The sequence below is a fragment of the Bubalus bubalis genome, chromosome X (genome assembly GCF_019923935.1).
Source record: "Bubalus bubalis isolate 160015118507 breed Murrah chromosome X, NDDB_SH_1, whole genome shotgun sequence".
NCBI lineage: Eukaryota > Metazoa > Chordata > Mammalia > Artiodactyla > Bovidae > Bubalus > Bubalus bubalis.
In genome coordinates, this window is record NC_059181.1 from 18,437,324 (window position 1) to 18,464,321 (window position 26,998).

The 26,998-nt window shown below is 41.8% G+C and overlaps 1 protein-coding gene across 6 annotated transcripts in view; it reads right to left on the reverse strand.

Moving 5' to 3' along the window:
* The window catches only part of SH3KBP1 (SH3 domain containing kinase binding protein 1), a 336,343-nt gene that overhangs the window by 94,543 nt on the left and 214,802 nt on the right, over positions 1-26,998 (reverse strand). For 5 of the 6 annotated variants that reach the window (XM_044937139.2, XM_025276217.3, XM_044937141.2 and 2 more), the window contains one exon: positions 5,871-5,946. In XM_044937139.2, coding sequence (XP_044793074.1) covers positions 5,871-5,946 — 76 coding nt within the window. Of the gene's footprint in view, positions 1-5,870; positions 5,947-9,002; positions 9,036-26,998 lie in introns of those variants that run through there. The other variant, XM_025276222.3, reaches the window with a different exon arrangement.

Genomic DNA, 26,998 nt, shown 5'->3' on the forward strand with positions numbered 1-26,998 from the left:
GAGCGAGAGTTCACTTTGTCTTCTAAGAGGACTGCATTTGAAATCCAGGTCATCTGCAGCGCGGGTAGGCTGGGCACCCTTGCAGAAAGACCCCCACTCTGAATCTGTGTTAGGAGCATTTGATGAAAGGTGCTTTCCTAAGGTGAGCAATGACCCCTGAGACACTGAGCCTGAGGGCTTTAGGACACATCAGCTGTGGGAGAAGCTAAAGGGATGGGTAGGACACACATTTCATATCAAATGTGCCCAAATTTCCAGGCCCAAGAGTGAGCGAGCTTTGGAGAAGATAAATGAGCAAAAACACCTATCCTGGCAAAAGAGATGACGAGTTCACAGGTAAGGCTGGGCGAAGGCAAAAGGAGAAGAGGGTGGCAGAGGGTGAGAAGGTTAGATAGCATCATTGACTCAATGGACGTGAATCTGAGCAAACTCCAGGAGTTAGTAGTGAAGGACAGGGGAGACTGGCATGCTGCAGTCCGTGGGATCTCAAAGAGCTGGAAACAGTTTAGTGAATCAACAACAACAAGGCTGGGAAAAATCCCAATGTAAGGGGAGGTGACCCTTTTTTCTCCTAATCAAACATGTAGCGAGAAAGTGAAAATTAGCTCAGACTGAGAAAGTAAAAATCTGCAAATGCGGATACAAATGCAGATACAGCCAGCTGCAACATGAACTGGAAATAGTATTCCTTCCAAGCACACACGCTACAGCTGCAAAGGGTCCCAGAAGCCCCTTCTCTGAGAGAGTGACTACTGCTTTTTTACTCCCTGAGAAAGTCTGTCCTCTAAGACCACAGGCGATCAGAAACTTTGCTTTTATGTATCGTATTAGTAATAATGACGTGTTCCACCCTTTGTTGAAGGAAACAAGTCACCGTGACACAGAAAAGAAGCCTAGAATCCCCACACCAGCACAGGGCCTCCTGTAAGGGGTACTGGACACAGCCCTGCTCATGGATCAGTGGTTCCCAAAGACACAGGACCTGGGTTCAGCTCACAGACCAGCTGTGATGTGGCCCCACTCACACAGCCCTGTTTTGTTTGGAATGTATCAAAACCCTGCTGCTTCATCTAAATTTCACTCACTTCCGCCTCTCCTCCAAATCTGTAACTGCTCGATTTTGTTTGGTGCAATGCTCCACAGGGTTCCTGGGCAGTCCCTGTGTTGCAATGAGCCCAGAAACGTGACCTTGTCAAACTAGCCTAAACCAGGAGCTCTTGGGCTGGCTGGGCGTTGGCAGAGGCTAGAAAGAACGAGGATCTGTCAAGTCCCACAGAGCAACCACTGCTGACCCCCTAGGAATCTGAAATAAGCTCGAGGGTCAACAAATGTGTTCTTTCCCTCCCAGTGACTGTGAACTTGGGGAAGGAGACTTGTGGCTACTACACTGCTTTGACAAGACTCTGTTAGGTACAGAGCCTGGTAAATTGAAATCATTTCTAATTCTCCATCTGCTCCACCACCATTGTTGCCAGTGTCCACTGAGTCCATGACACTTCCCTGGACTGGATGGTGGGGGTAGTGGGCAGAAGACACCGCCCCTGCCATGAGGGATAAATGATAGCCACAAGGCACTACGTGTCACCGTCACAAGGGACAATGCCTAAGCAGCAAGTCAAGGAACAAAGTGATCAGAAAGGTGGTACAAGTGTCCAGTGATAATGTGAGGGGAGGTTAAGCAGGGCAAGTTTAGCCTTTGCTCCCCAGGCATCGTTTGTTTAGAAGCCTGACCTGCCTTTGTACATATTCTGTCAAGGACTATTTTTTCTCTAACCTACCTGCTCAACTGGTCCTCTGAATCTCTAAGACTGAACTGTTTGTTCAGGAAGATGCTAAAGAACTCTTTCTTCAGGCTATTTTTCTATCCCACAGAGGCCACAAATCTGCATCAATTGTAGTCAGAAAGAGGGGAGCTCCAGATGTGGTGAGCTGGAGGCACCTCAGGGCACTACATTTATGAATATTTAGACAGCTTTTCTCTTGTTATGAAAATTATGGCAATCTGTTCCACAGCATGCGTTTCTGATGAATTTCAATATCATAAAAGCTTTATTGGGGGAGGGGAGATGATGTTAGTTTAAATAAATCCTGATCAGCTGAGTTTCACTTTCTCTCAGAAGATACCAATCTACACTGAATATTTTTTGAATCATCATAATGCTTACTCGTGACATGAGCTTGTATTGGGTTGGCAAAAAAGGCCGCTTGGGTTCTTCAGTAAAATATTACCAAAAAACCCAAAGAAACCTTTTCAAAAATATTTATCTATTTATTTGGCTGCACCCAGTCTTAGGTTGTGGCACATGAACTCTTTGTTGTGGCATGTGGGATCTAGTTCCCTAACCAGGGACTGAACCCCAGCCCCCTGCACTGGGAGCTCGGAGTCTTTGCCACTGGACCACTGGGGAAGTCCCCTGAACAAACTTTTTGGCTAACTCAGTATCTGAACGTGCTAAGGAGACAGCTATGTGGGAAGGCACATCTCTCCTCTGTACTGCTGGGCAAGTTGTTATGGGTGTGACTTCCAACCGGAGGAAGGAGGCTGTGTTCTTCCCCAAGCTCAGGGTCATTTCAAAAAGTGGGTCAGCCCTCTGTGTCCTTCCACCTGAACTTGGGTACTACATCAAAATCCAGAAGCAGCAAAAGGTTTCAAATGGAGTGGGCTACCTGGTGGACTAGGGGCCCTCGTGGAAATCATGGGAGAACCATTACCCCCAGAATTCGCTCTTTACAATGGAAGCCAGAAAGTGTGTGAGGGGTGAGATTAAACTGCAGCAATCTTGCTCTGGCTACATGAAAACATGGCTGTCAATAAAAACCTCTCCAAGGCTTCACTGACAGTGATCATTCTTCCCAACCACTTACACACAGACTTATCTCTATGGCATCTGTGCCAAATGACATCCTCTCATATTCCGACTCAATTGTTCACATCTTTCTTTTGTGTCTCCCAAGGGCTGTTCAATTCTTGGAATGCAGAAAGCTTTCACTCTGAATTATAAAGCTTTTGGAACTGAATCAGATATTGAAGATGCTGGGAGAGACCTGACGACTTCTCTCGAGTACAACCCTCTGACTTCAGAGACAATGCAGACAATGAAGAGCAAGGCCAGAGAAACAAAATTATTTGCCCAAGGTCACACAGGACTATAAGAAGAGAGCTAGTCCCGGAAGCTGTGCTTCCTGAGTCTCAGCAGAACACCCCCGCCACTGTGTAAAACCACTCGTTATTAACAACTCAGCCTCACTCTATGATGCATCTAGTGACAGACGTCGTTAACAGATACTTCTGGGACTGAAAGAGGCGTGGGCAAGAGTCAGGATTCTCCCACATGGTCAAGGGAGTTGAGCATTCTGAACTGTGTTAAAATCCAGGCCCAGGAAGCCCATCTTAGATCCCAGAATCACTTTCAAACTGCGCTGTCTGATACGGTGGCCCCTGGGCATGTGTGGCTTTTGATAATCAACACGTGGCTAAGCCAAGATGAGATGTGGCATACATGGAAAATACACGCTGGATTCTCAAGATTCAGATTAAAAGAGAATTAAAATACCTCATTTAATAATTGTTTATGGGTTACACATGTTGAAAGGATAATACTTGGGATATATTGAGCTAAATAAAATATATTTAAATTGAGTTCACCTAATTCTTTTTTAACCTGTTTCTTTTCTTTTTTTATTTTTTAATGTGGCTACCAGAAAATGTAAAATCTTGTATGTGGCTCACATAGTATTTCTATTGGTCAGTACTTCTCTAAAACTCCTTCCACACCCACCACCTAACCCTGCCAAAAAAGACTTGAGTCTCCTGCCTGCAGACATTACTGAGGACAAAAAGATCTATCAAGGATATGCTCTTATTCTAGTGTGAGTTCTTGAGGCCTGAGGATGAGTCACTTAAGCATGTCCTGCAGACTGTCCTAATTTGTGTCACAATCTTACAAGTGACACTCAGATTCCCCCAGCTCTGCCTCCCCCAAACCAACTCACAAGTCACCCTAGCTTCTGTTTACTCTGCAGAGAGAGGAACAATCTATAGGGCATTTTTCTTTCACTTCTATTGAAACTCTTTTCCATTAAAAAAAATTCTCTGTTTCTCAGAGTCTTATTTCTGCAAACATGACTGAGGTTGGTGAAGGCCACTGGCTGTCACCTGTCACGAGGACAGCCTGTCCCAGGGACCCCACTCCAATTACCTTTGAGATTTGCTGTGTCTTCCCCTCTTCCTGCCCATCCTCCACTCCAGCCATTCCAGCAAACTTGCCTAATAGCCTGGATCACTGATAAACTTGTTAATGGCCAGAACTACAGAATGAGCAGTTGAATGGAAGGAAGGATGGGCTACCTTCCAACCGGAGAAAACATTATGGAAATGGTTTAACTTTGAATTCGGGTAAAGAAAAAGTTTCAGGATGCTCTTCAAGAATCTTGAAAGTTTTAGTGTTTAAATGGAGATTTAGTATTAGCATTCCAGCAACTGGGAATTTGTTGGAAAAGCACAATTTCTGTCCCCACCCCAGACCTGCTGCCTCAGAAATTCTGGAGGTGTGGCCCAGCTCTCTGGGGCACACTCAAGTTGGGGACCTGCCGGATTAGAGCGTTAGTCTAGTGAGCTTCCTGCCTCTTAAACAGAGTCTGATTGTATCATTAATACCTTGAAGGCATGTCGACCTCATCTGAACCTTAACCATTAAGACAGCTGCACCTATAACACCCATGAATGTATTTATCTAAAACACCATTTGGGGCTTGGCAGTCCCATAAATTCATTTTTTATGTCTAAGGCAGTAACATTTACTTGGCTCTCAAAACTACCTGTTTTGCACTGAAAAAGGAGTTCCTGGTATATTTTCCACAACTAAAAGAATACATTTGTGCTTGTTCTTATATTAATCATAATCACATATGTATGATAGAGCTTCTCTCAATCTTTGGATTTCCAAACTAGATTAGTAGTCTGTCTACATTATCCTCATAAGGAAATCTGAACCTGGAAAAAAAAAATAAGTGAAATCCCTAGAAGGAACTGCAGTATTTATTCCTGACTAGAGCACGTTCAGAACATTCCAGTTATTGGAAGAATGACTAAAGGAAGTGGAGGGCTGCCAGACTTAGCAAATACAAACACAGGATGCCCAGTTACATTTGAATTTCGTATAAATAACCAATATTGCATGGGACATGCTAAAGACAAAAAATTGTCCATTGTTTATGTGAAATTCAAATATAAGTGGGCGTCCCTGTATTTTATCTGACAACTCTAGGATGGGGAGCACTGACCACTGGGAAGGTTGGGGGGGGCAATTATCCTCAAATACTTAAAAGACTGTTAGGAGAAAAATGGGCTAAAATCAATATAGACCCAGAGACTAGAACCGATGGGTAAAAATGACAGGAAGAGCATATCTGGCTCGACAGAAGACAGACACTTGTAACTATAGGAATACAGCAGAGCTGTGCTGAGGAGTCAAGATTTGGGAGTGTCTGTTGAGTGGTTAGGCTAAAACATAAAGCCTCTCTGACTTGACGGCCTATGAATCTCAACACTGCTTGAATTGCCATTTTCTAAAACCTTCCTGACTCCTCAACTTGGCAGATGGATCCAGGTATACATGGATAAGCCCTGGCTCTGCAAGCAGGTGAGAAACAAATGGCAGGAAAGCATCTTCTTCCATCAAGGAGTTCTGAATCGAACTCGTACCCACCCTACTGGTTGAACACAATGAAACCTATCTGGGTGCATTTTTTCCCTAATGTGCTATTTAAAAAGCCATTAAGATTATATAAGAATTTTTCAAAAGTGGCTCAATGATCATAAAGCCATTCACTGCTTTCAAACATAAAACAGATAAACAAGGAAAACTCACCCTTTGTCCGGCTGTCCATTTCTGGTTTTGATGAATCTGGAGTTGCTGCAGTTGGAGGTAACTTCTTGCCAATAGTCTAAGGGGGGAAAAGATGATTTTTACTTATCAAGATTATTCTCTGCATTAAACAAAGGAATAAAAACATCAAGATCATGATGACGAAAAGCTCACAACTCATCCCCCAAACCGCACACTTACGTTTTGGTACTGTTCTAGGTAATGGCTGCCTGTCTTCAATTAGGTCTGGACCTCAGGGACAAGTAAGTGGGAAAATCAGCTCAAAAGGGCTTTATCCTTGTAGGCAAGCCATATCTCTTATTGCCATTCTTCCTTGGCTCTTATTAAAAGGTTGATTACTTTCAGCAGAGAAAACAGGTACATTTCCCCTCATTTTATGAGAAGTTGGCTCAATCTATGGCCCAGAGCAGGTGCTTAAAAGTATTTGCAGCATGGAAGAAAAGCATGAAGAGGGAGAGCACAAAAGGACAGAAAAAAGGGAGGAATGGAGGGATAGAGGGACAGAAGAACAGACTGATGAATGACAGGTGAAGGACAGGCAGAAGCCACAGTCCACAACAAACATGCCTTGTCGCGTCTCCTTCTAGTCACCTACGAGCCAACCTGCGGTGAGAGGAAGCATGCTTGTGTCCTCCAAGGTAGGTCTGTCTGCCCTGAAGGTGGAACAAGCAGGGCCAACAGCTCCCTTCCTCCTCACCAGCTTTCACACCCTCCAGGGTTTTGAGTAAGGCCAATGCTGCAGACCCAAGACATCTACTTAGCAATTTTTTAAAAAATACATGAGTTTGAGTTCGTTTTCTTCTCTTCATTCATAGCTAATTCTATTGTCATTCATTATTTCTGGACCCTCCACAGGGAAGACTGGATATTGTCTCTGACTAAAGATAGTTCCCCAAACACAGGCAACTCAGCGACTCAAAGCCACAAAGAAGAAACACAAGAGTTCCAAAGAGGAGGTCTGGCCCCACTCTGCTCCTCCGCCGTCACATATGTGTGCTGGGGATTAATGCCCAAGGAAAACAGCCCCTGACGCAGGGAAACAGCTGTCAGAGCCAAGTAGCCACGTGTGGCAATCTCTCCAGCAACGAGGGCTTTTCCCAGCAGAAGTCCAGCCAGTGGGAAAACCAAGCATATCTGCCCCCTTGAACACATGAAGGGGAGTAAACTGCACAATTCAAACACCACCCTGTGGCCTGCTTCTTCAGATACAACTGGTTCACCACAGTTTTTCATTCAAAAAAGTTCCTCATGCTTCAAATGCTGAAACTAACATTAAATATGAATATATCACAGAAAGAGGGTAAGATGAATCTAATCCTCAGCCCTTCATGAATTTTTAAAAACATTTGTGACAGAAAGCCTTTAAATTTTACACGGTGACATTTTTATTTAGTGCCACGGGGCTTTCTATATTGGATAAAAAATGAAACCCCAAATATTATGCCGCTCCTCAACCACCGCTAAGTACTCAAACTAATAACATGGTGTGATTCTGACAAAACGTCAAGGAGAAAAAAAGCTGGTTGTTATTTGGCCATAAGGTCACATTTGATGAAAAACTGTTCTTAGAATTATCTTGAAAAGTCAGGAAGTGACAATAAAAATAGAGGCTCTCAGAGTGTTAGCCGCATTCCTGCTCACACTTCCAACAGAATCTCTCCCCTTTCTCTGGTTTTCCCTTTTGGGGACCAGAATCAAGCAACACTATTGTCAACAAATTAGGAAGAAGAAAACAAAAACAATGAATCCTTTAGTTACTGCTGACAGTAGAGAGAGAAAATTAGGAAAACAGAGCAGTAAACATAATGCCCAATCCTGACTTGGCTTCCACTCCTGAAAAAATCAGACATCCAATGGTTGGGCCTTAAGCCAGATGCCTTCCTTTAGAGAAGCCTTCACAGGTTGTGTATTTTTATGACTCCCCCTTATTTGGTAATGAAAGGAATTGTTGCCCTCCAGCTCTGATGTCTTGGTTTACCAGTGATATCCCAGTTTACCAAGCTAAGGGACATCAAGAAAGGCCACCAGTTAAATACTCCTACTTCTGAACAGAAAGATAAAAGAAAGCAAAGATTACTGTATTTTTTTTTCTTTGTATTTCAGAAAATACAGCACACTGGCCTCTTCATGGATCCCAGAATTGGGGTGGTGGTGAAGCTGACGTGGCTGTCATCTTCTGGGGGTGCTACATCTTAACTTCTTTCTTCTTCCTCATATGGGCCCTGACTAAAGGTCGAGAGGAATGCCAGCTCCTCCCCGATCAGCCTGGTCTTCCAGGAACCTCTCTTTTCTCTAGGACCCAGACCTAGAGAAGTTTGCCTCCCAGACCCGTGGCACCAGCCTCATCTGCAGACTGTCAGGAAGGCCAATTCCCAGGCCCCGCCCAGCCTTTCTCAATCATAAAGCCGGGGGATGGTGCCCGGAAGTCTCTGTCTGAACACACCCTCCACGGCATCGTGATGTACATTCAAGTGTGACAACCACCAAACTCGATGTAAAAGGATTCCATTAGCACTAACCAATTACCTGTTCCTGGGATTAACAGCTTGGGTGCCTAGTCTCAAAGCTAGACAACTTATAAGACATCTTTCTTGCTCTTCTTCCTTTCTTCTCTACCTCCTTCCACCAAATGCCTTCCCCTTCTCCAGTCTTACTGGCATAAGAACTTGTCATTGCTACTAAATGAGTCACTTCAGAGAAGAAATGAAGTGTAACAGAGCAGACAAGGTGACAATATCACTGAAGGATATAGTGGTGGGGGCCAGGGGAGCATAGGTGGCCACGAGACCCTTCACCAAAGGAGGACTGAAAGGCTGAATGAACAGACAGCAGATGAATGAACAGACAGCAAGATGGCTTTGAAGCAAAAATGGAAGACTGTATCTAGCCTCCCTGGGCTCAGACTACCTTGAAGACCAGGTGTGTAGATCCCCATGACTGCACCAACCTTCAGGGAAGGCCAAGCCCTGCTGCTCTTCAGTGGCATTTGGGGTGGGAGGTTTCTTCACTGGACAAGACTCTCACACACTCAAGGGCAGTTAGCAACCCTTGTTCCTGCCCAGTAATAGCCTAGAGTGCTCCTTCATCACTGTGTCCACCCCAAACACCCTACACCTTTTCCAAATACCCCATCTGAGAACCTCTGTCCCTTACCCTTCCTCTAAATACAAGAAAGACAAAAGGTAGTGAAATACTTCTTTCTCACCAGACTTCTAGCTTCCCCTACCTCTGAAAACATCTGGACTAAACATGAATGGAAACCCTAGATTTTAAAGGGCACACATCATGAGAGCAATGCCCAGCTCCAGTACACACAAGGGTCCTATGTAACTGAAGGTCAGCCACCATGCAGGTTTATGTGGATGGAAAAACTGGGGAATCGTATCTATACATCTCTCATCCACTTGGCAGGCGGTAGAGGATGTGGATGAGCATCCAGGATCTCCACTTTTGGCCTCCTCAGCTGAGTTCAGAGTTCCTGCCCTCCTGGGTATCACAAAGAAGATGGTTTATCCCGGGCAAGTATGGGCCTTACACTTCAGGGCTGTGCTGATGCTGCTCAGGATGCAGCTCTTCCATCTTCTAAGAGATCTGCAAATGGGCCCACTTTATCAAGCGCCTTCCAAAGGAGGGGGGCTTCCCTTGTGGTTCAGCTGGTAAAGAATCTGCCTGCAATGCAGGAGACCTGGGTTCGATCCCTGGGTTGGGAAGATCCCCTGGAGAAGGGAAAGGCTACCCACTCCAGTATTCTGGCCTGGAGAATTCCATGGACTGTACAGTCCATGGTGTTGCAAAGAGTCAGACATGACTGAGCGACTTTCACTTTCACTTTCCAAAGGAGGGACTCCCACGCTCTGCTCCATAGCTCAGCCCATGTGTCCTCCTCTATAGCTCAGCCCATATGCCCTCCTCTATTCTGTGCTGTGGCTAAAGACTTCCCAGGATCCACATCCACGTGACTCTGGTCTGACTGCCCCCAACCCAGAGGCCACTGCTGGTCTGGGAGTGGATGTATGTCTGGAGCTGACGTATGGTGACTATCTTCAACACACAGTCATCACCAAGTTGGTGTCAACTTCTGTCACTCCTGTCACGCCCTAAACTCCAATTAAAGACTGATTTTTAAAAATAAGTAATTCAAAAAATTCTGTCCTTTGAATAGTTAATATCAGAAGTCCCTCACCTGTGAGCTCTCTTGACAAAAGTATTAACCACAGTTTCAGGGGAGTTTTGTGAACAGTAAGAGCATCATATACACTTCCAGCTCAGCAAGATTTTGGTAACAGACCATCAGAACAGATAACTCACATATGATTTCAGTTAGTGAAGTTATTTTTTTTTTCTTTTCTGTGCCAAAATGAAGAAACTAATGCTTGTAGGAAACACAATCACTGGATTGGACTCAAGTGGAATCCGGTTCCCTAATGATTAATAATATCTGTTTCTCTTTGCATCTGCTGGAGCCTGAGACCAGGATCCCGCTCAAACCAAGCACAAAAATCACTCCTCTGACTTTATTCTAATTCAGATGCAAGCTCCTTTGAGTACAAAAAAATTTCCAGTTATAGGACAATGCTAAGGAGAGGAAAGTTTAAGTTTCACCTCTGGAAGTCTCTTCTCCAGCACGATCACAGAAAACTGAAATCACAAAGGCAACCAGGTTGGCGGGGCAAGGGGAGGGGGGAGAGAGCTCTGTACGTCCTAGCAGTTGGTGGAGCCCCACTGTGGGAAGACTAGGCTTTCTGGCAGCTATTCTAGGAAAAGGTGATCTTCTGAGGAGCTAAATGGAGACAGCATTCAAGTGTTTACACAAAGCCAAACACAAGAGATGACGTTTCAAAAAGCTGGTGAGATACAAGATCAAGGATGGCTCTTTGAAGGCATTAATTTTATTACACTAGTATCTGACAGCACTTTCCCTTTCTGTTCAGTACAGATTTATTAAATCCAAAACACATGAAGCAGTGAAGCAGACGAAAAGGCAAGAGGATGCTGAATGTCCCTGCAAACACTGAATCAACAATTCCCTGGGTTCTCCAGAGTGGTGTGTTGAGGGGTGCCCACCCATTGCATGGTCAGCCCAAATCCTGTTCAAGATACAGGTCATGGGAGGCCACGATGAGAATAGAGACAAAACAGTGTCTCTATATGACCATATCCACAACCTGTCAGCTTTCCTTTTCCACCATAACTCAGAGAGATATACAAACTGCTATTTCAACTCACTGTTACCTTTTTTATTTATTCTTACAGGCTTCTTTCACGAACATCTATGACTGATGATATTATGAAGTCTTCTCGGTGCTCAGCAGGGAGAGGCAGGAGCAGGGCAGAAGCCCTATGAGCAGCCAGCTACTGTCTGAGCCAGAAGAGAACTAGTACAAAAGAGTGTCCACACAACAGAGCATCTGTGCACTTTTAATAGAAGATTTTTTTTTTAACTCGCTGGGAAATTTACATTAACAATTGTCAATTCACCCACCTTTGACTGGCTCAGCTTAAATGACTTGATCTCAACAGAAGATATGCCAGAATAAAATACAACTCAAAATTCTAAAAATCAAATGCATAGTGCAGTAGGAAAAATATATATTTGGACCTCCATCCTAGGGACAGAGGTTACTTTCGAAATACCTCACATACCACTGTGTTAATTCTGACATCTCCAAAGGGACATGCTTCATGTGAATCGCTTTCAAACTTGGCTATAAGAGAAGATAAAATGTAAAAAGTAATCTTCTGATTATGATGTTGGGTTTAAGACTTGCAATTATTCACATAATGTGTATTTCCCTGGCTGTCTTGAAAAGTTAGTGATAAGTCAAGTTACATGAAACCTCCCAGCCCAACCAGAGTTAAAGACCTTGTCAGATTCACAGCTGCTTTAGAAGTATTTGAAGTTTAACTGCTTTTCTCCTTCTTTCTTTTCAGAAACAGTGCCCTCCTTGAGAGCAAAGCCTAGATGTTAATTATTCTCTTATCTCCACAAAGTAAAGGGCCAGGAAGTATTCACTGAATGGAGCCAGAAATTTGGGGACGATATCTCCTCCGCCTTTGCCCTACCATTAGCATCCTACCACATCACAAGAGCTACATGAAAGGAGCTGTCCTCCTTGACGATCCAGACGCCTCTTGGAGTCCTGCTGTTTGTCACTGTCACATATCAGCTCTTCTAGCCTGGTTTCTGATAACAGCAGATTTTATTCTTGGCCCTCTATGGCCCCTGTCTCACTCCCTTGTTCTCATGCACATGACTCCAATCTCCTATTAATTATTGGTTGCCATAAAGAAGAACCCAATCTCAGCCAGGTTTCTGGTGGACCTCTCTCTGCCTGTGACTTCCAAATACTCTTCCTTGCTTGCTCCCTCACATTGTCTCAAGTTCCTATATATTATGATCAAAGGACTCTCACTTGGAGGGGTCACTATCACTCATGTATGTGTACACACACACACCCCATTCTCTTGTTCCGAAATAATTTTCCAAAAAGTGTTGCCAAGATGTTCCACCAACACACCAACTCAGCACCTCAACACCTCATGTCACAATCTGGTAAACGTGGGAAACACAGAATACTTGGGCTTGAAGAAGTCCTGTAGTTACAGTGTACTTTTATCCTTAACATTATTTTGGAGTTTTCTAAATTTATGTGAACACACCCCACTTCTTTGATACCTGTCGACACATCACAAGAATGAGCAAGCTATGGAATTGCTGGGTGAGAACATTACCACCTCTGCTTCCTAAATTCTCTTGCTTCATCCTCTCTGTCTCCTAGACTCACAACTTGGAACCCACTCTTGACTCTCTTACTGTACCTTTCCATATCAAACCCACCACCTAGTTTCTGCTTTCAGATTCATCCCTTCCTCTTTGACCCCAGCCTATGGACTTAGCTTCTATCATAGGGACTATTTTGAAAGTTTTCTAGACAACGGTCCTATTCCCCAATTCAAGTCTCTTCTTTGGATCTCCTGTAGACTCAAATTTTAATCACTCTCCACCATCACCCCTTACTATATCTACTTAAAACACTCAGAATATATACTGTTTCTCAATGGCTATTCATGTAAATTCCCAAAGTCCTGAAGAAATTTGAGGGTTTACTTCTAATCGCTGCAACGTGCTAGATCTCTCCATGGCTGGCATCTTTCTCTTGTGCTCTTAGACAAAGAGCAAACTTTCTCTGACTGTAAGACACCTAATCCCATCTTAGATGCTTCCATTAGATCTTCCAGGGTTTACTCTGTCAACCTGTCCAATAGAAACGTTAGTATCTATCCTTTTACTGAATGTGCTTATATGAAGTCTGTTTTATATTTGTATGTTAAACACACACACTCTCTGAGACACATGTGTGCATCAGCAGGAAAGATGTACCTGAGAATACGAGCCAAATTCTAGAATTTATCATGCACTGTAACTTCTGCCAGGATCTGATCATTTGGTTCATTTGTTTGCTTTTTGAATACCTCAGGAGACCATGCCCTAAAAAAACTGGAAAGAACCATCCAATACATGCATTAATGGGATGGGTTGGATTTTCTCTTTGTCAAAGCAAAATAACTTTCTGAAGGTGTACTAGAGGCTTCCAATCATGCTAGGGAAATGCAGTGCTAAAGAACGAATCAAAACCTACTTAAGTACTCAACGAGGTGGAGGATGTACATTCAGACAACATTAAAAGCATAGAAGGTAGCTCTCCAAACGTCTGACAGTATATGAAAATGCTGTTTCTATTTTACCCCCACTGTTCCCGAGAGAGGAGCCTGCATGCTATTTTGTTGTAGGACATCTTATTCAAAGAGGATAAACAAGCCAAAGTAAATTTCCATTTCACATACTACTTTGGCAAAACACAGTTTACCATTATGCTTTCAAAAGACTCTCTTCTGCTGTTAGGACACATAAAAGGGAATCTCATGCCTTTCTTCTACCAGAGGATTAGTTTTATCTTTTGATTAATAATACCTTCCTTTTAGATGCATTTAGAGAATTTAAGAAGAATGTAGAAAGATGGTAGGGCAGCAGGGAATATCACAGGGCCAGTTTGAGTTATGTTTATCCGGGGCTTTAATAAGAAACTGCCTACACATACATGGAGCAAGTCCTAATTTTCTAATAAAGCAGCTGTATGAATTCAATGAGCATACAAGATCCTTCCCAGCTCTACAGTATTTTGACTTATTCAGTCCCAACATAGTCTAGGCTATTCCCCTTACCTGGGATAGCATCTTTTCCTCTAGTATATCTGAATTCCATCTCACCTCTAAGGTGCAACTAAAGTCCAGCTAGCTAAATATATTCTACTGACATGCAGCTGACATGTGATCATGACATTTTTATGTGTATGAGATACTTGAGGGCAAAGTATTATTCAGTCTTCCTTTCTATCTTTAAAGTGCTCCATCACTCTTCCTTCATTCACCCCTTCCTTCCTTCTTCCCTCCCTTCCTTTCTTTCACTCACTCACGTGTTCATTTATTCAGCATTCTTTTCTAGAAATACCACCATGAGTGAACATTTGACTTTGACCACTATTACAGGGACATTAGGGGCTTACCAGGTAGTGAAGTGGTAAAGAACCCGCTTGCCAATGCTGGAGACACAAGAGACGTGGGTTTGATGTCTGGGTTGGCAAGATCCCATGGAGGAGGAAATGGCAACCCACTCCAGTATTCTCATCTGGAGAATTCCATGGACAGTGGAGCCTGGTGGATTACTGCCCATGGGGCTGCAAATAGTTGGACAGGATTGGGCAACAGAGCACAACAACACAACCATAAGCCACGATCCATGCTGGAAGCTGGGTTTACAAAAATCAGATGGGCCAAGTCCTGGATCTTTAATGAGTTCAAAGTTTAGCAGTGGAGACATACTAATTAACCAAGAACCACAGTGCAAAGGGATAAACATGACAATATAAGTATATATAAAAGAGAAAAAAAGAGCCATTAACAATTCTACATGGGAAAATAAGTCTCAGAGCAGTGATGCAGCTGGAGTTAAATTCTGAAAGATGAGTAGGAATTTGCCCAGTAGAAAATGGTAGAAAAAGCATTAGGGCTAAAGAAAAGAAGGAGCAAAGGTAAGAAGGTAAGCAGGGAAAGGGGGCTTCACAGCACAGAATGGGGCTGATGAAGGGGGATCCTGCAGGTGGGGTGAAGGGAGAGGGAGATGCCTGGACCAGGAGGTCAGCAAGATAAATGGGGCCAATGTTACAGTCTGTGCTTTATCTTTTTTTTTTTAATTTTATTTTATTTTTAAACCTGAAACACTGTATTAGTTTTGCCAAACATCAAAACGAATCCGCTGTATCTTAAAGGCAACTAGGAGTAAGCAGAGGTATGGTCTGATTACATTTGTGACTTTAAGACCAGTGATCTGGTGGCACTGGGAGGAATGAAGAAGAAAGAGCACGTGAAAGTCAAGGAGATCTTTAGGAGGTTGCCACAATGATCCAACTGAGGCAGTGAAACTAAGGATGCAGAAGAGAGGTTGGAGAAACACATAGACTGACAACATGTTTATACTCCACAGTCATGACGGGGATAAATCAGCGACTGAATTGGTGTGTATACAGATGGGAAAACACCCAAACTCTGTTATGTTCTTAAGTCAACATGTATGTATTCGACAGAGATGTTGAGTGCCAATGGTGTAAGAAGAACGTTAAATTCAGACCCTCACTAGAGAGGCAAAAAACCTGGAAACAGAGGCTCAGAGGAGCATGGTGGAAAATCTATCCCAATGAGAAGAACCACAGTGGATATGTTTCTCAAGTCTCTGATGCTGGTGTGGTGACATCAGTGAAAAAATAGTAGGCCTGTGATAGTTTTGAACAGTTAGCTTACTGTTAAAACATCAACCCATCTACCATTTGAAAAGATTAAAAAAATACATAAAAATATATAAGCTCTTGACACATATGAAAAAACATCTTTCTAATCTAACAAATTTCAAGTAAACAGTTTAGTCAAGTATGTCTCCAAAAATGTCTTAAGATAGAGACAAAAATGGGAAATTTCTTTCCCCCAAGGACAAGCTTTTCTGTCCTTCAGAGGAAGGAAAGGAAATGAAACAGTTTCAGTCACAATAAGTTAATAAGCTATGCTAAGCTTGTTAATAGGCTATGAAGTCCATAATAAATGACAAAGCAGGCTGAGCTGGTTTAGAAAGCTGACCTATATTTGGGGGCATCATCATGAAAACTGTGACCAACTGATACCTGATTTTCAGTGTCACCAATAAGGTCTCACTATGTACTTCAGGACACACTTTTAATTTCTCAGGCAGTTCCTTAAAAACATTTGGAAGCTCTGTAATGTATTTATATTGCTGGCATAAAGATCTAATAACCAATCAGTATGAGCACTACTGGTTTCCTTTAACTCTGACAAGCTAGAAGCAGCTTGCTTTTGTTCTAAAAGTGATATTAGTCATATTTTGTACATGTAAAATTTTTTAATTATGTATTTTTCAAATCAAAATGTAATGTCCTCTATTCTAGGTATTCTGGGTCCTAGAATCATGGTAAGAATATTCATGCAAACGTGAATCTATAAACATGTAGCTTCTTGTTTCTTCTCTGTAAGCTGTTGGAGTACTCATTTTAGTTTTACGTATTTCTAAAATAAACATTTCAAAATCCCCACCCCCACCCCATCAAAGAAAAGAAAGAAAAGAGGTAATACTTGGAGCAATGTTTTGTTGCTTGGTTTTCAAGTAAAATTGCTACTTACAAGGCTAGGGCATACAATGAAAGATTATCCAGCCTTGAAAAAAAAAGGAAATTCTGACATATGGTACAGCATGGATGAACCGTGAAGACATTACATTAAGTGAAAGAAGCCAATCACAAAAGGATAAATACTAGATGATCCCTCTCATATGAGACACCTAAAATAGTAGAAATCACAGAGACACAAAAGTAGCGTGGTGACCACCAGGGGCGGGGCAGGAAGAATGGAGACTTGCTGGGTACAGAGTTTTGGTTTCGCAAGGTGAAAGGAGGTCTGGAGACAGACAGATGATAGTGATAGTTGTGTAAAAATGTGAATGTACTTAATGTCACTGAACTGTACGCTTAACAATGGTTAAAATGGTAAGTTTTATGTTATGTATATTTTATTACAATTTTTACAAAGGCTTAGGGTATACTGCTCTTTCTCTACCAGCCTCTCTCTATGAAGGAATACTGACTAGAACGGCAAAAAAATTGCTCATGAGGCTGTGATATCCTGCTATTTAATATTCAACCGCAAAATCATTAGGGGTGCAGACAGCATGTAGTGAGGTGAGTTACAGAACAAACCCATCTTTATCCAGAAATTCACCTCAGTCTTCCAGTAAAGACTCTTTCCACTTCTCTGAAAGATAACCCAACTGTCTCCATAAAGACAATCTCTAAATCTGGCTAATGTAAATATTACTAGCTCTGGCTTAAATCCTGTAGGACTCATTCCTTATGTTCATCAGCTGCTCCACAGATTCCCAAAGAATAACACTTACTCCTTTTTGGAATCAACTAGGCTCCCCGATTTTACAGAAGAACAGAAGAGAAAACTGCACCAAAGCTTAAAGACTCAATGACACTACCTTTATATTTTATTAGAAAGAATGAGTTCACATCACATACTTATGCAAAACAGGGACTTTTAAGCACATCCAGAGGTCAGGTACACATTGCTTACATTTTCTAGATGTAGAGCTGAATACTTAGAAAGATGACCCCAAGGTGCTCCAAGAATGGAGGTCCTCAAAAAGAGATCCAATTAAACTCAGAGTAGTTTAATAACTAGTTATTAAGATATTAACAACAAAAAAAGATATTTAACAATGAGGGGTGAACCCAAATTCTGTGCCTTCCATAAAAATATCCTAGATGCCAACTGTTGGAATTCTCTCTTCTTCCTATTCCTACTGAACTTGCTTTGAATCTCTAGAATAGCATTCACTACTCTCTGCCTTGTAATTATGGCCACTGATGTATGTATCTGTTTAACAGACTGAGACTATAAGCAAGACAGGAAGGCAAGGGCTGTATTGTGGTAATCTTTGTATTCTGTGATGTGTCTTGCACACTGGAGGTACGAAATATTTTGTAATTTACTTCAGTCCACAATAAATTCAACATCCATCCAAAACATTTAGATTTTGGGGCTTCTCTGGCAGTCCAGTGGTTAAGACTCCATGCTTCCAATTCAGGGAGTGTACATTCAATCCATGGTCAGGGAACTAAGATTCCACATGCTGGGCAGCATGGCTAAAAAATTTAAAAAAATATTAACAATAAAAAAAATTTAGATTTATGGGGAAGTCCTCTGTAAGATGCACTTTCTAGGTACAAGGGATGTAAGAATGGAACAAATCAACCTGTTTTCCCTTTCATGACAGCATCTGGTGGTTAAAAGTGAATTAGTATTAATAGGAATCCCCTCTAAGATCAGACTTACCAACTATGTGATCCTGGGCAACTTACTTAACCTCAGTTGCTTTGTCTGAAATGGAGATAATAGGTACCTCATAGATTTTCTAGGAAGATTAAATGGAAAAATATATGTAAAGTATATAACCATTATTACTGTTATTGAATTTTACCAAATAAAAAAATCAATCATCATAATGCCTCTTCATGAATCTAGTTACAAAGGAAGACTGTTTCAATTACAACAGCTTTGAAAAACAGCAGGTTAACTGTCCCGCTCCTCTGCTTGGGGACTGGAGAGCATGAACAACTTATAGAAGATAGTCACACAGCAGAGACAGGCTCAGAGGAAAGCGATCATTCTGAAAAAAGATCAAGGAAGAAGGGCAACAGCCATCACCATATAGTCACTGCCTATAAGGAAAGGCAGACAGAACAAACAGGAGAAACCACAAGGACCAGAGCCGACAAACCACAGAGCATTCAGGTCAATAAGGCTTCGGTTAAGGTGGTGCCCAACAGTGAGTGGCCAGAAGCCCCCCAAGTTCGAGCCCATGCCAACTGCTTCTGGCTGCTCCCAAACTGTTATCTACTGTTAACGATGGAAAAACAACAAGGCATGTGTCTAGGGAAAACGGCCTGTTGTCAGAGAACAGAAAGCCTTTTATTGAGCATTTTGATACTCAGGAGTAAACACACCACCACTGAAAATCACCCCAAGCCATCTTTCACAAAGCTTGGCAACCATTCAATAATGGATGAAGAAATCTGAAATTGCCAGGCCAAACTGATACTCCTCCCAAGGCAGTGAAGAAACAGTGGCTGAATGAGACCATAAACTCATGTGGTACAGATTTCCAAATATGCTAGTGGATATTGCTGACAGATACTTACACATGAAAAGATGGATTCACAGGCCTCTTCCTGGAAGGGGCCAGGCTTTACTGCCAAATGCTGCTCTTAAAGGCTTCTTTCAAGACCAGGAAGGAAGGGACAAATGGTATTCAGTTTGGATCCTATAGGTAGTACATTAAATTCAGCAAACATTTGTGGAATGCCTACTGCTACACAGCCCATCCCTCAAGGCAAAACAGCTTTCCTCTGTTATTTTTATCTCTGTTTTCAAGACAGTGTTGTGTTTTTAGCTATAATATGGGAGATTTAAATACAATATTGACAGGAATCAATGCAACCATCCAATTCCAGATCTCCCAGGTCTTCTAGGTAACTAGAGCCTCAAAGCTGAACATTCCATAGCCTTCTAGAGAGATGTCTACTGAAAGTTTGCAATGACATGGGAAATCATATATAATACTGAGTGGAAAAGATACACAATCATGTGTGTGAAAAAAAATTATGCATGTGGTATGATCTCAACCAGTTAAAAATGCATGGCAAAAGGAGTGAAAGCAAATACAAAATAATGTCAACAGTGTGGACCCCAGGGTGATTAAATTATAATGCTTTTTACTTTCTTTTATATTTTTAAAATTTTTTCAATTCAAGGATAATCGCTTTACAGAATTGTATTGGTTTCTGACACATATCAACATGAACCAGTATACATGTGTCCCCTCCCTCTTGAACCTCCCTCCCACCTTCCTCCTCATCCCACTCCTCTAAGTTGTTACAGAGCCCTGGTTTGAGATCCCTGAGTCATATGGGAAATTCCCATTGGCTATATATTTTTATACTATCCAGTGTTTCTACAAACCAGTGATTACTTTTAGAGTAAAAGTTTTAAGAAAATAGCACACACTAACATAGGTAGAAAGAATGGCCTACCTTTCACATTACTGATGCCTTTCTTAAAGTCTGACTTGGTTTGCAACACATCCTAACTAGAAATCACATGCAGCTTCCATGAGTGTGTCATTATATTTCCTTTTCCAAGTCATTAGTAAGGATGCTAAGAACAGATGTAAAATGAGTCATGATGGTAACTCACAAGATACCACCCATACAGAGCATCCCTGGCCATTTATCATCACACTTTACTTATAGTTATCCATCAGTGACTAAGTGGATGATCTAAAGTCATTTTCAATTAATGTTGTTTCATGAAAAGTATCAAGTCATTTTATCAAATGTTTTCAATGTAAAAAATATATTTCTTGCTCCTCTAATTAAACCCATGAATTCCTATTTATACACGGGAATGGGATTGAAAAGAGTTGAATTAACTGTGTAACTGTTTTTAATGAATGATTCCTTATCAAGTTCTCACTTCCCAGTATTTGAAGAAGCACTGGTTTAAGGGGTGTGACCTATTTGCACAGGGTCCACAGCTTAATTGCTCTCAGTTTTCTATCAGTTCTTCATAAGCAAAAACTCTTTTTAAACACAAACCAAAGTAATTATTACAAATAGTTTCACAAATGGTAGAAAAACAAAATGTGACTGAACTCTGGTTCCCAGATTTTGAGGTTTGGTTGTTTTCCCCCTGATCTTAGAACCACTGACTTAAGTATATCAAACCCTTAAAATCACACAGATTTCACAGCTATCTTCTTTTCTCAACTATTTACCAACTGTCTTCACGTAATGTGAACATACTTTGATTTTGCTACCTTTCAAAAACCAAGCCTGACTTTTTTTTTAGATGAGATTCAAGTTTGGGGTGTGGACAGATGGAATAAATACACTTTTAAGAGAAACCTTTTTGTAGAAAAATTTCTGGTCCGTTAGAGCAAAAGTTCAATTCACTCTGTGCTTACCTGCCATTTTTATTCATTCATTCATTCAAACTGTAGTGTCACAACAGTGTCACGAGGAAAAACACTTCTCTTAAGTCTACGAACAAAGCTAGTGGACATGACGGAATTCCAGTTGAGCTATTTCAAATTCTAAAAGATGATGCTGTGAAAGTGCTGCACGCAATACACCAGCAAGTTTGGAAAACACAGCAGTGGCCACAGGACTGGAAGAGGTCAGTTTTCATTCCAATCCCAAAGAAAGGTAATGCCAAAGGATGTTCAAACTACTGCACATTTGCACTCATCTCACATGCTAGCAAAGTAATGCTCAAAATCCTCCAACCCAGGCTTCAACGGTACATGAACCATGAACTTCCAGATATTCAAGCTGGATTTTAAAAAGGCAGAGGAACCAGAGATCAAAGTGTCAACATCCGCTGGATCATCAAAAAAGCAAGAGAGTTGCAGAAAAACATCTACTTCTGCTTTACTGACTATGCCAAAGCCTTTGACTGTGTGGATCACAGCAAACTGCAGGAAATTCTTAAAGAGACGGGAATACCAGACCACCTTACCTGCCTCCTGAGAAATCTGTATGCAGGTCAAGAAGCAACAGTTAGAACTGGACATGGAAAAAAAGACTGGTTCCAAATTTGGAAAGGAGTATGTCAAGGTTGTATATTGTCACCCTGCTTATTTAACTTATATGCAGAGTGCATGATGTGACATGCCAGGCTGAATGAAGCACAAGCTGAAATCAAGACTACTGGTAGAAATATCAATAACTTCAGATATGCAAATGACACCACTCTTATGGCAGAAAGCAAACTAAAGAGCCTCTTGATGAAAGTGAAAGAGGAGAGTGAAAAAGTTGGCTTAAAACTCAACATTCAGAAAACTAAGATCATGGCATCCGGTCCCATCACTTCATGGCAAATAGATGGGGAAACAATGGAAAAAGTGAGAGAATTTATTTTCTAGGGCTCTAAAATCACTGCAGATTGTGACTGCAGCCAGGAAATTAAAAGACGCTTGGTCCTTGGAAGAAAAGTTATGACCAATATAGAAAGCAAGAGAGTTCCAGAAAAACATCTATTCTGCTTTATTGACTATGCCAAAGCCTTTGACTGTGTGGATCACAATAAACTGTGGAAAATTCTGAAAGAGATGGGAATACCAGACCACCTGACTTGCCTCTTGAGAAACCTATATGCAGGTCAGGAAGCAACAGTTAGAACTGGACATGGAACAACAGACTGGTTCCAAATAGGAAAAGGAGTAGGTCAAGGCTGTATATTGGCACCCTGCTTATTTAACTTATATGCAGAGTACATCATGAGAAACGCTGGACTGGAAGAAGCACAAGCTGGAATCAAGATTGCCGGGAGAAATATCAATAACCTCAGATATGCAGATGACACCACCCTTATGGCAGAAAGCAAAGAACTAAAGAGCCTCTTGATGAAAGTGAAAGAGGAGAGTGAAAAAGTTGGCTTAAAGCTCAACATTCAGAAAACTAAGATCATGGCATCTGGTCCTATCACTTCATGGGACATAGATGGGGAAACAGTGGAAACAGTGTCAGACTTTATTTTTCTGGGCTCCAAAATCACTGCAGATGGTGATTGCAGCCATGAAATTAAAAGACGCTTACTCCTTGGAAGGAAAGTTATGACCAACCTAGATAGCGTATTGAAAAGCAGAGACATTACTTTGCCAACAAAGGTCCGTCTAGTCAAGGCTATGGTTTTTCCTGTGGTCATGTATTGATGTGAGAGTTGGACTTTGAAGAAAGCTGAGTGCCGAAGAATTGATGCTTTTGAACTGTGGTATTGGAGAAGACTCTTGAGAGTCCCTTGGACTGCAAGGAGATCCAACCAGTCCATCCTGAAGGAAATCAGTCCTGAATATTCATTGGAAGGACTGATGCTGAAGCTGAAATTCCAGTACTTTGGCCACCTGATGCGAAGAATTGACTCCTTAGAAAAGACCCTGAGGCTGGGAAAGAGTGAAGGCGGGAGGAGAAGGGGACGACAGAGGATAAGATGGTTGGATGGCATCACCGACTCAATGGACATGAGTTTGAGCAAGCTCCAGGAGATGGTGATGAACAGGGAAGCCTGCTGTGCTGTGGTTCATGTGGTTGCAAAGAGTCAGACACAACTGAGTGACTGAACTGACTGCTGCAAGCAACAGAGAAGGAACAGCCAGGCAGGGAGGCCTTTGTAAGGCTAGCTGCCAGAAGCTAGATAAAGACTCTAATAGTGCCAGAACTCCTGTACCTGAAGCCACTGGCATCCCTGCACACTTGGCGCTGCCAGGGTCCCTGAGATCCAAGCAGCCATGCTAACTCCATGCTTGATCCTCACTAGGGCAGAGCTGCCAGAGGGGAGAAAAAACCTTAATAATGCCATATCTCCTATGCCCATGGTCACCAGCTCCCCTGAGTACCTGATGCTCCCAGGGCCCCTGTGATCCAAGCAGCTGCAATACCGCCACACCTGGTCCTCACTGGGGCAGACCCAAGTCCTCTAGGGCAGCCTCAGGAGCAAACTCCTGTGGATGACCCACACGCAGAAGTGGAGATAAAAACACAATTGAACTCCAGGGGCAGTGTGGTAAAGGAAGAGGATCAAAAACTTTTCCACCAGCTGGACAAGATGCAAATTAAATCCACATGATCAACTAGGCAGACTCTGTGTCTATGGAATATACAAAAGGACAATGAAAGTTTCCACAAAAGAAAATGCCTTCTCGCTCTGGCAGCTGTGGACACTGGAGGCAAGAACATGCAGCAAATAGGGCCAGATTAGAGTCTGAGCTGTCCTGACAGCAGGTCCACAGACCAGCCCAGTACTGGATGGCCTTCTAGGGAGGCAGAGGTGGACTATGACTCACAGAGAGGGAAAGGATGCTGACAGCTGAGGTCCAAGAAAAACATTTATTATTATTCTGATATTTTGACTTGTTCTGTTTTTCTTCTTTTTTCTCTGTCACTGTTGATTTTATTACTATTATTATTAAGTTTATCTAAAGTTTTGAGAACTTTAAAAAAACTCACACTTTTTATTTCCTTTATATACCTCTTTAATCTACTTCTACATTAGCTTTCTGTAGTTCTATGGGGTTTTTTCTTTTTTAAATATTTTTCTTACTGTTCTTTTCCTGCTGTAGTTATTCTTTAACTATTCTTTAAGGTTAATATACAAACCGTTTTAATATACTCCTATTTAACTTTGTTTTTCTATTTTTTCTATTTTTGTCCTTTTTTTTCTTTATTTAACCATGTTTGTTACTTTGTTTTGTTTTGTTTCCTTTATTCCCCAGTTGGCACTCTGCTTTGGTATTGTATTCCAGTTTGAGTTTTAGTTAGTTTTTTTTTTTTAATTGGTCAATATCATTTTTGGTTTCCTTCACTCACCAGGTCACTCTTGTACTCTTTTTGCTTTGTACTGTTTTAGTTTTTCTTGTGTGTGTGTATGTTCCTTTGATTTTGGTATTACTTGTCTGATCTTGTATTTACCATTTGTCTGGAGTTTGTTTTTTGATTATAGTTTCTTTTTTTATTTTTGTGTGTTTGCTTTAATCCCCTTAATGCCATAACAAACAGGTTGTGGAATCTCGGTTCCCTGGTCACAGATCAGGCCTGAGCCATTGGAATGGGAGCACTGAGTCCAGGACACTAGACTTTCAGAGAACTTCTGATCCTCAGTCAGTTCAGTTCAGTTCAGTCGCTCAGTCGTGTCCGACTCTTTGCAACCCCATGAACCGCAGCACGCCAGGCCTCCCTGTCCATCACCAACTCCTGGAGTTCACCCAAACTCATGTCCATTGAGTCAGTGATGCCATCCAGCCATCTCATTCTCTGTCGTCCCCTTCTCCTCCTGCCCCAATCCCTCCCAGCATCAGAGTCTTTTCCAATGAGTCAACTCTTCGCATGAGGTGGCCAAATTATTGGAGTTTCAGCTTTAGCATCATTCCTTCCAAATAACACCCAGGACTGATCTCCTTTAGGATGGACTGGTTGGATCTCCTTGCAGTTCAAGGGACTCTCAAGAGTCTTCTCCAACACCACAGTTCAAAAGCATCAATTCTTCGGCACTCAGCTTTCTTCAAAGTCCAACTCTCACATCCATACATGACCACTGGAAAAACCATAGCCTTGATTAGACGGACCTTTGTTGGCAAAGTAATGTCTCTGCTTTTCAATACGCTATCTAGGTTGGTCATAACTTTCCTTCCAAGGAGTAAACGTCTTTTAATTTCATGGCTGCAATCACCATCTGCAGTGATTTTGGAGCCCAGAAAAATAAAGTCTGACACTGTTTCCACTGTTTCCCCATCTATGTCCCATGAAGTGATAGGACCAGATGCCATGATCTTAGTTTTCTGAATGTTGAGCTTTAAGCCAACTTTTTCACTCTCCTCTTTCACTTTCATCAGGAGGTTCTTTAGTTCTTTGCTTTCTGCCATAAGGGTGGTGTCATCTGCATATCTGAGGTTATTGATATTTCTCCCGGCAATCTTGATTCCAGCTTGTGCTTCTTCCAGTCCAGCGTTTCTCATGATGTACTCTGCATATAAGTTAAATAAGCAGGGTGCCAATATACAGCCTTGACCTACTCCTTTTCCTATTTGGAACCAGTCTGTTGTTCCATGTCCAGTTCTAACTGTTGCTTCCTGACCTGCATATAGGTTTCTCAAGAGGCAAGTCAGGTGGTCCGGTATTCCCATCTCTTTTAGAATTTTCCACAGTTTATTGTGATCCACACAGTCAAAGGCTTTGGCATAGTCAATAAAGCAGAAATAGATGTTTTTCTAGGTTGTATTAATTAGTGAGAACTCCCACTAAGGCCTCCACCTGTATCCAAGACCAGGCATCACCCAACTGCTGGCAACACCCAGTGCAGGATGCCTCAACCAAACAACAGGCAAGACAAAAACACAAACCCAAATATCAGCAGATAGGCTTCCCACAGCCACCTCAAAACATAGTGCCTTATATAGTACTGCCCACCAGAGGGGGAAAAAAAAACTTTCCTCCTCCCACCAGAATGCAGGCACAAGTCCCTCCCAACGTGAAACCGACACAAATCATTGGATCACCCTCACCCACCAAGGGCAAAAATCAAAAGGAAGAAGTTATATGACCCTAAAGCCTGGGAAAAGGAGACCTCAAACACAGTAAGTTAGAAAAAAATGAAAAGACAGAGAAATTTTGTGCAAATGAAGGAACAAGGTAAAAACTCACAAAACCCAATAAATGAAGAGAAAACAGGTAAATTACCTGAAAAAGAATTCAGAGTAATGATAGTAAAGATGATTCAAAACCTCAAAAATAGAACGGAGAAAATGCAAGAATCAATTAACACATTTAACAAGGACCTAGAAGAAATTAAGAATAAACAAACATAGACAAACAACACGATTACTGAAATTAAAAACACTCAGGAAGGAATCAATAGCAAAGTAACTGAGACAGAAGAATGGATACATGAGCTGGAAAATAAGAATGGTGAAAATAACTGCTGAAGAGAAGAATAAAGGAAAAAGAATGAAAAGAAATCAGGATAGTCTCAGAGAACTCTTGGAAATTAAACACACCAACATTCAAATTATAGGGGTCCCAGAAGAAGAACAGAAAAAGCAAGCGTATGAGAAAATTTTTGAAATGATTATAGTTGAAAACTTCCCTAACCTGGGAAAAGAAATAGTCAATCAAGTCCAAGAAGCACACAGATTCCAATACAGGATAAAGCCAAAGAGAAACATGCCAAGACACATACTAATCAAATGAACAAAGATTAAACACAAAGAAAGAATACTAAAAGCAGCAAGGGAAAAGCAACAAGCAACACAGAGGAGAAACCACATATGATTAACATCTGATCTTTCAGCAGAAACCCTGCAGGCCAGAAGGGAATGGCAGGACATATTTAAAGTCCTGAAAGGGAAAAATCTACAACCAAGATTACTCTACCCAGAA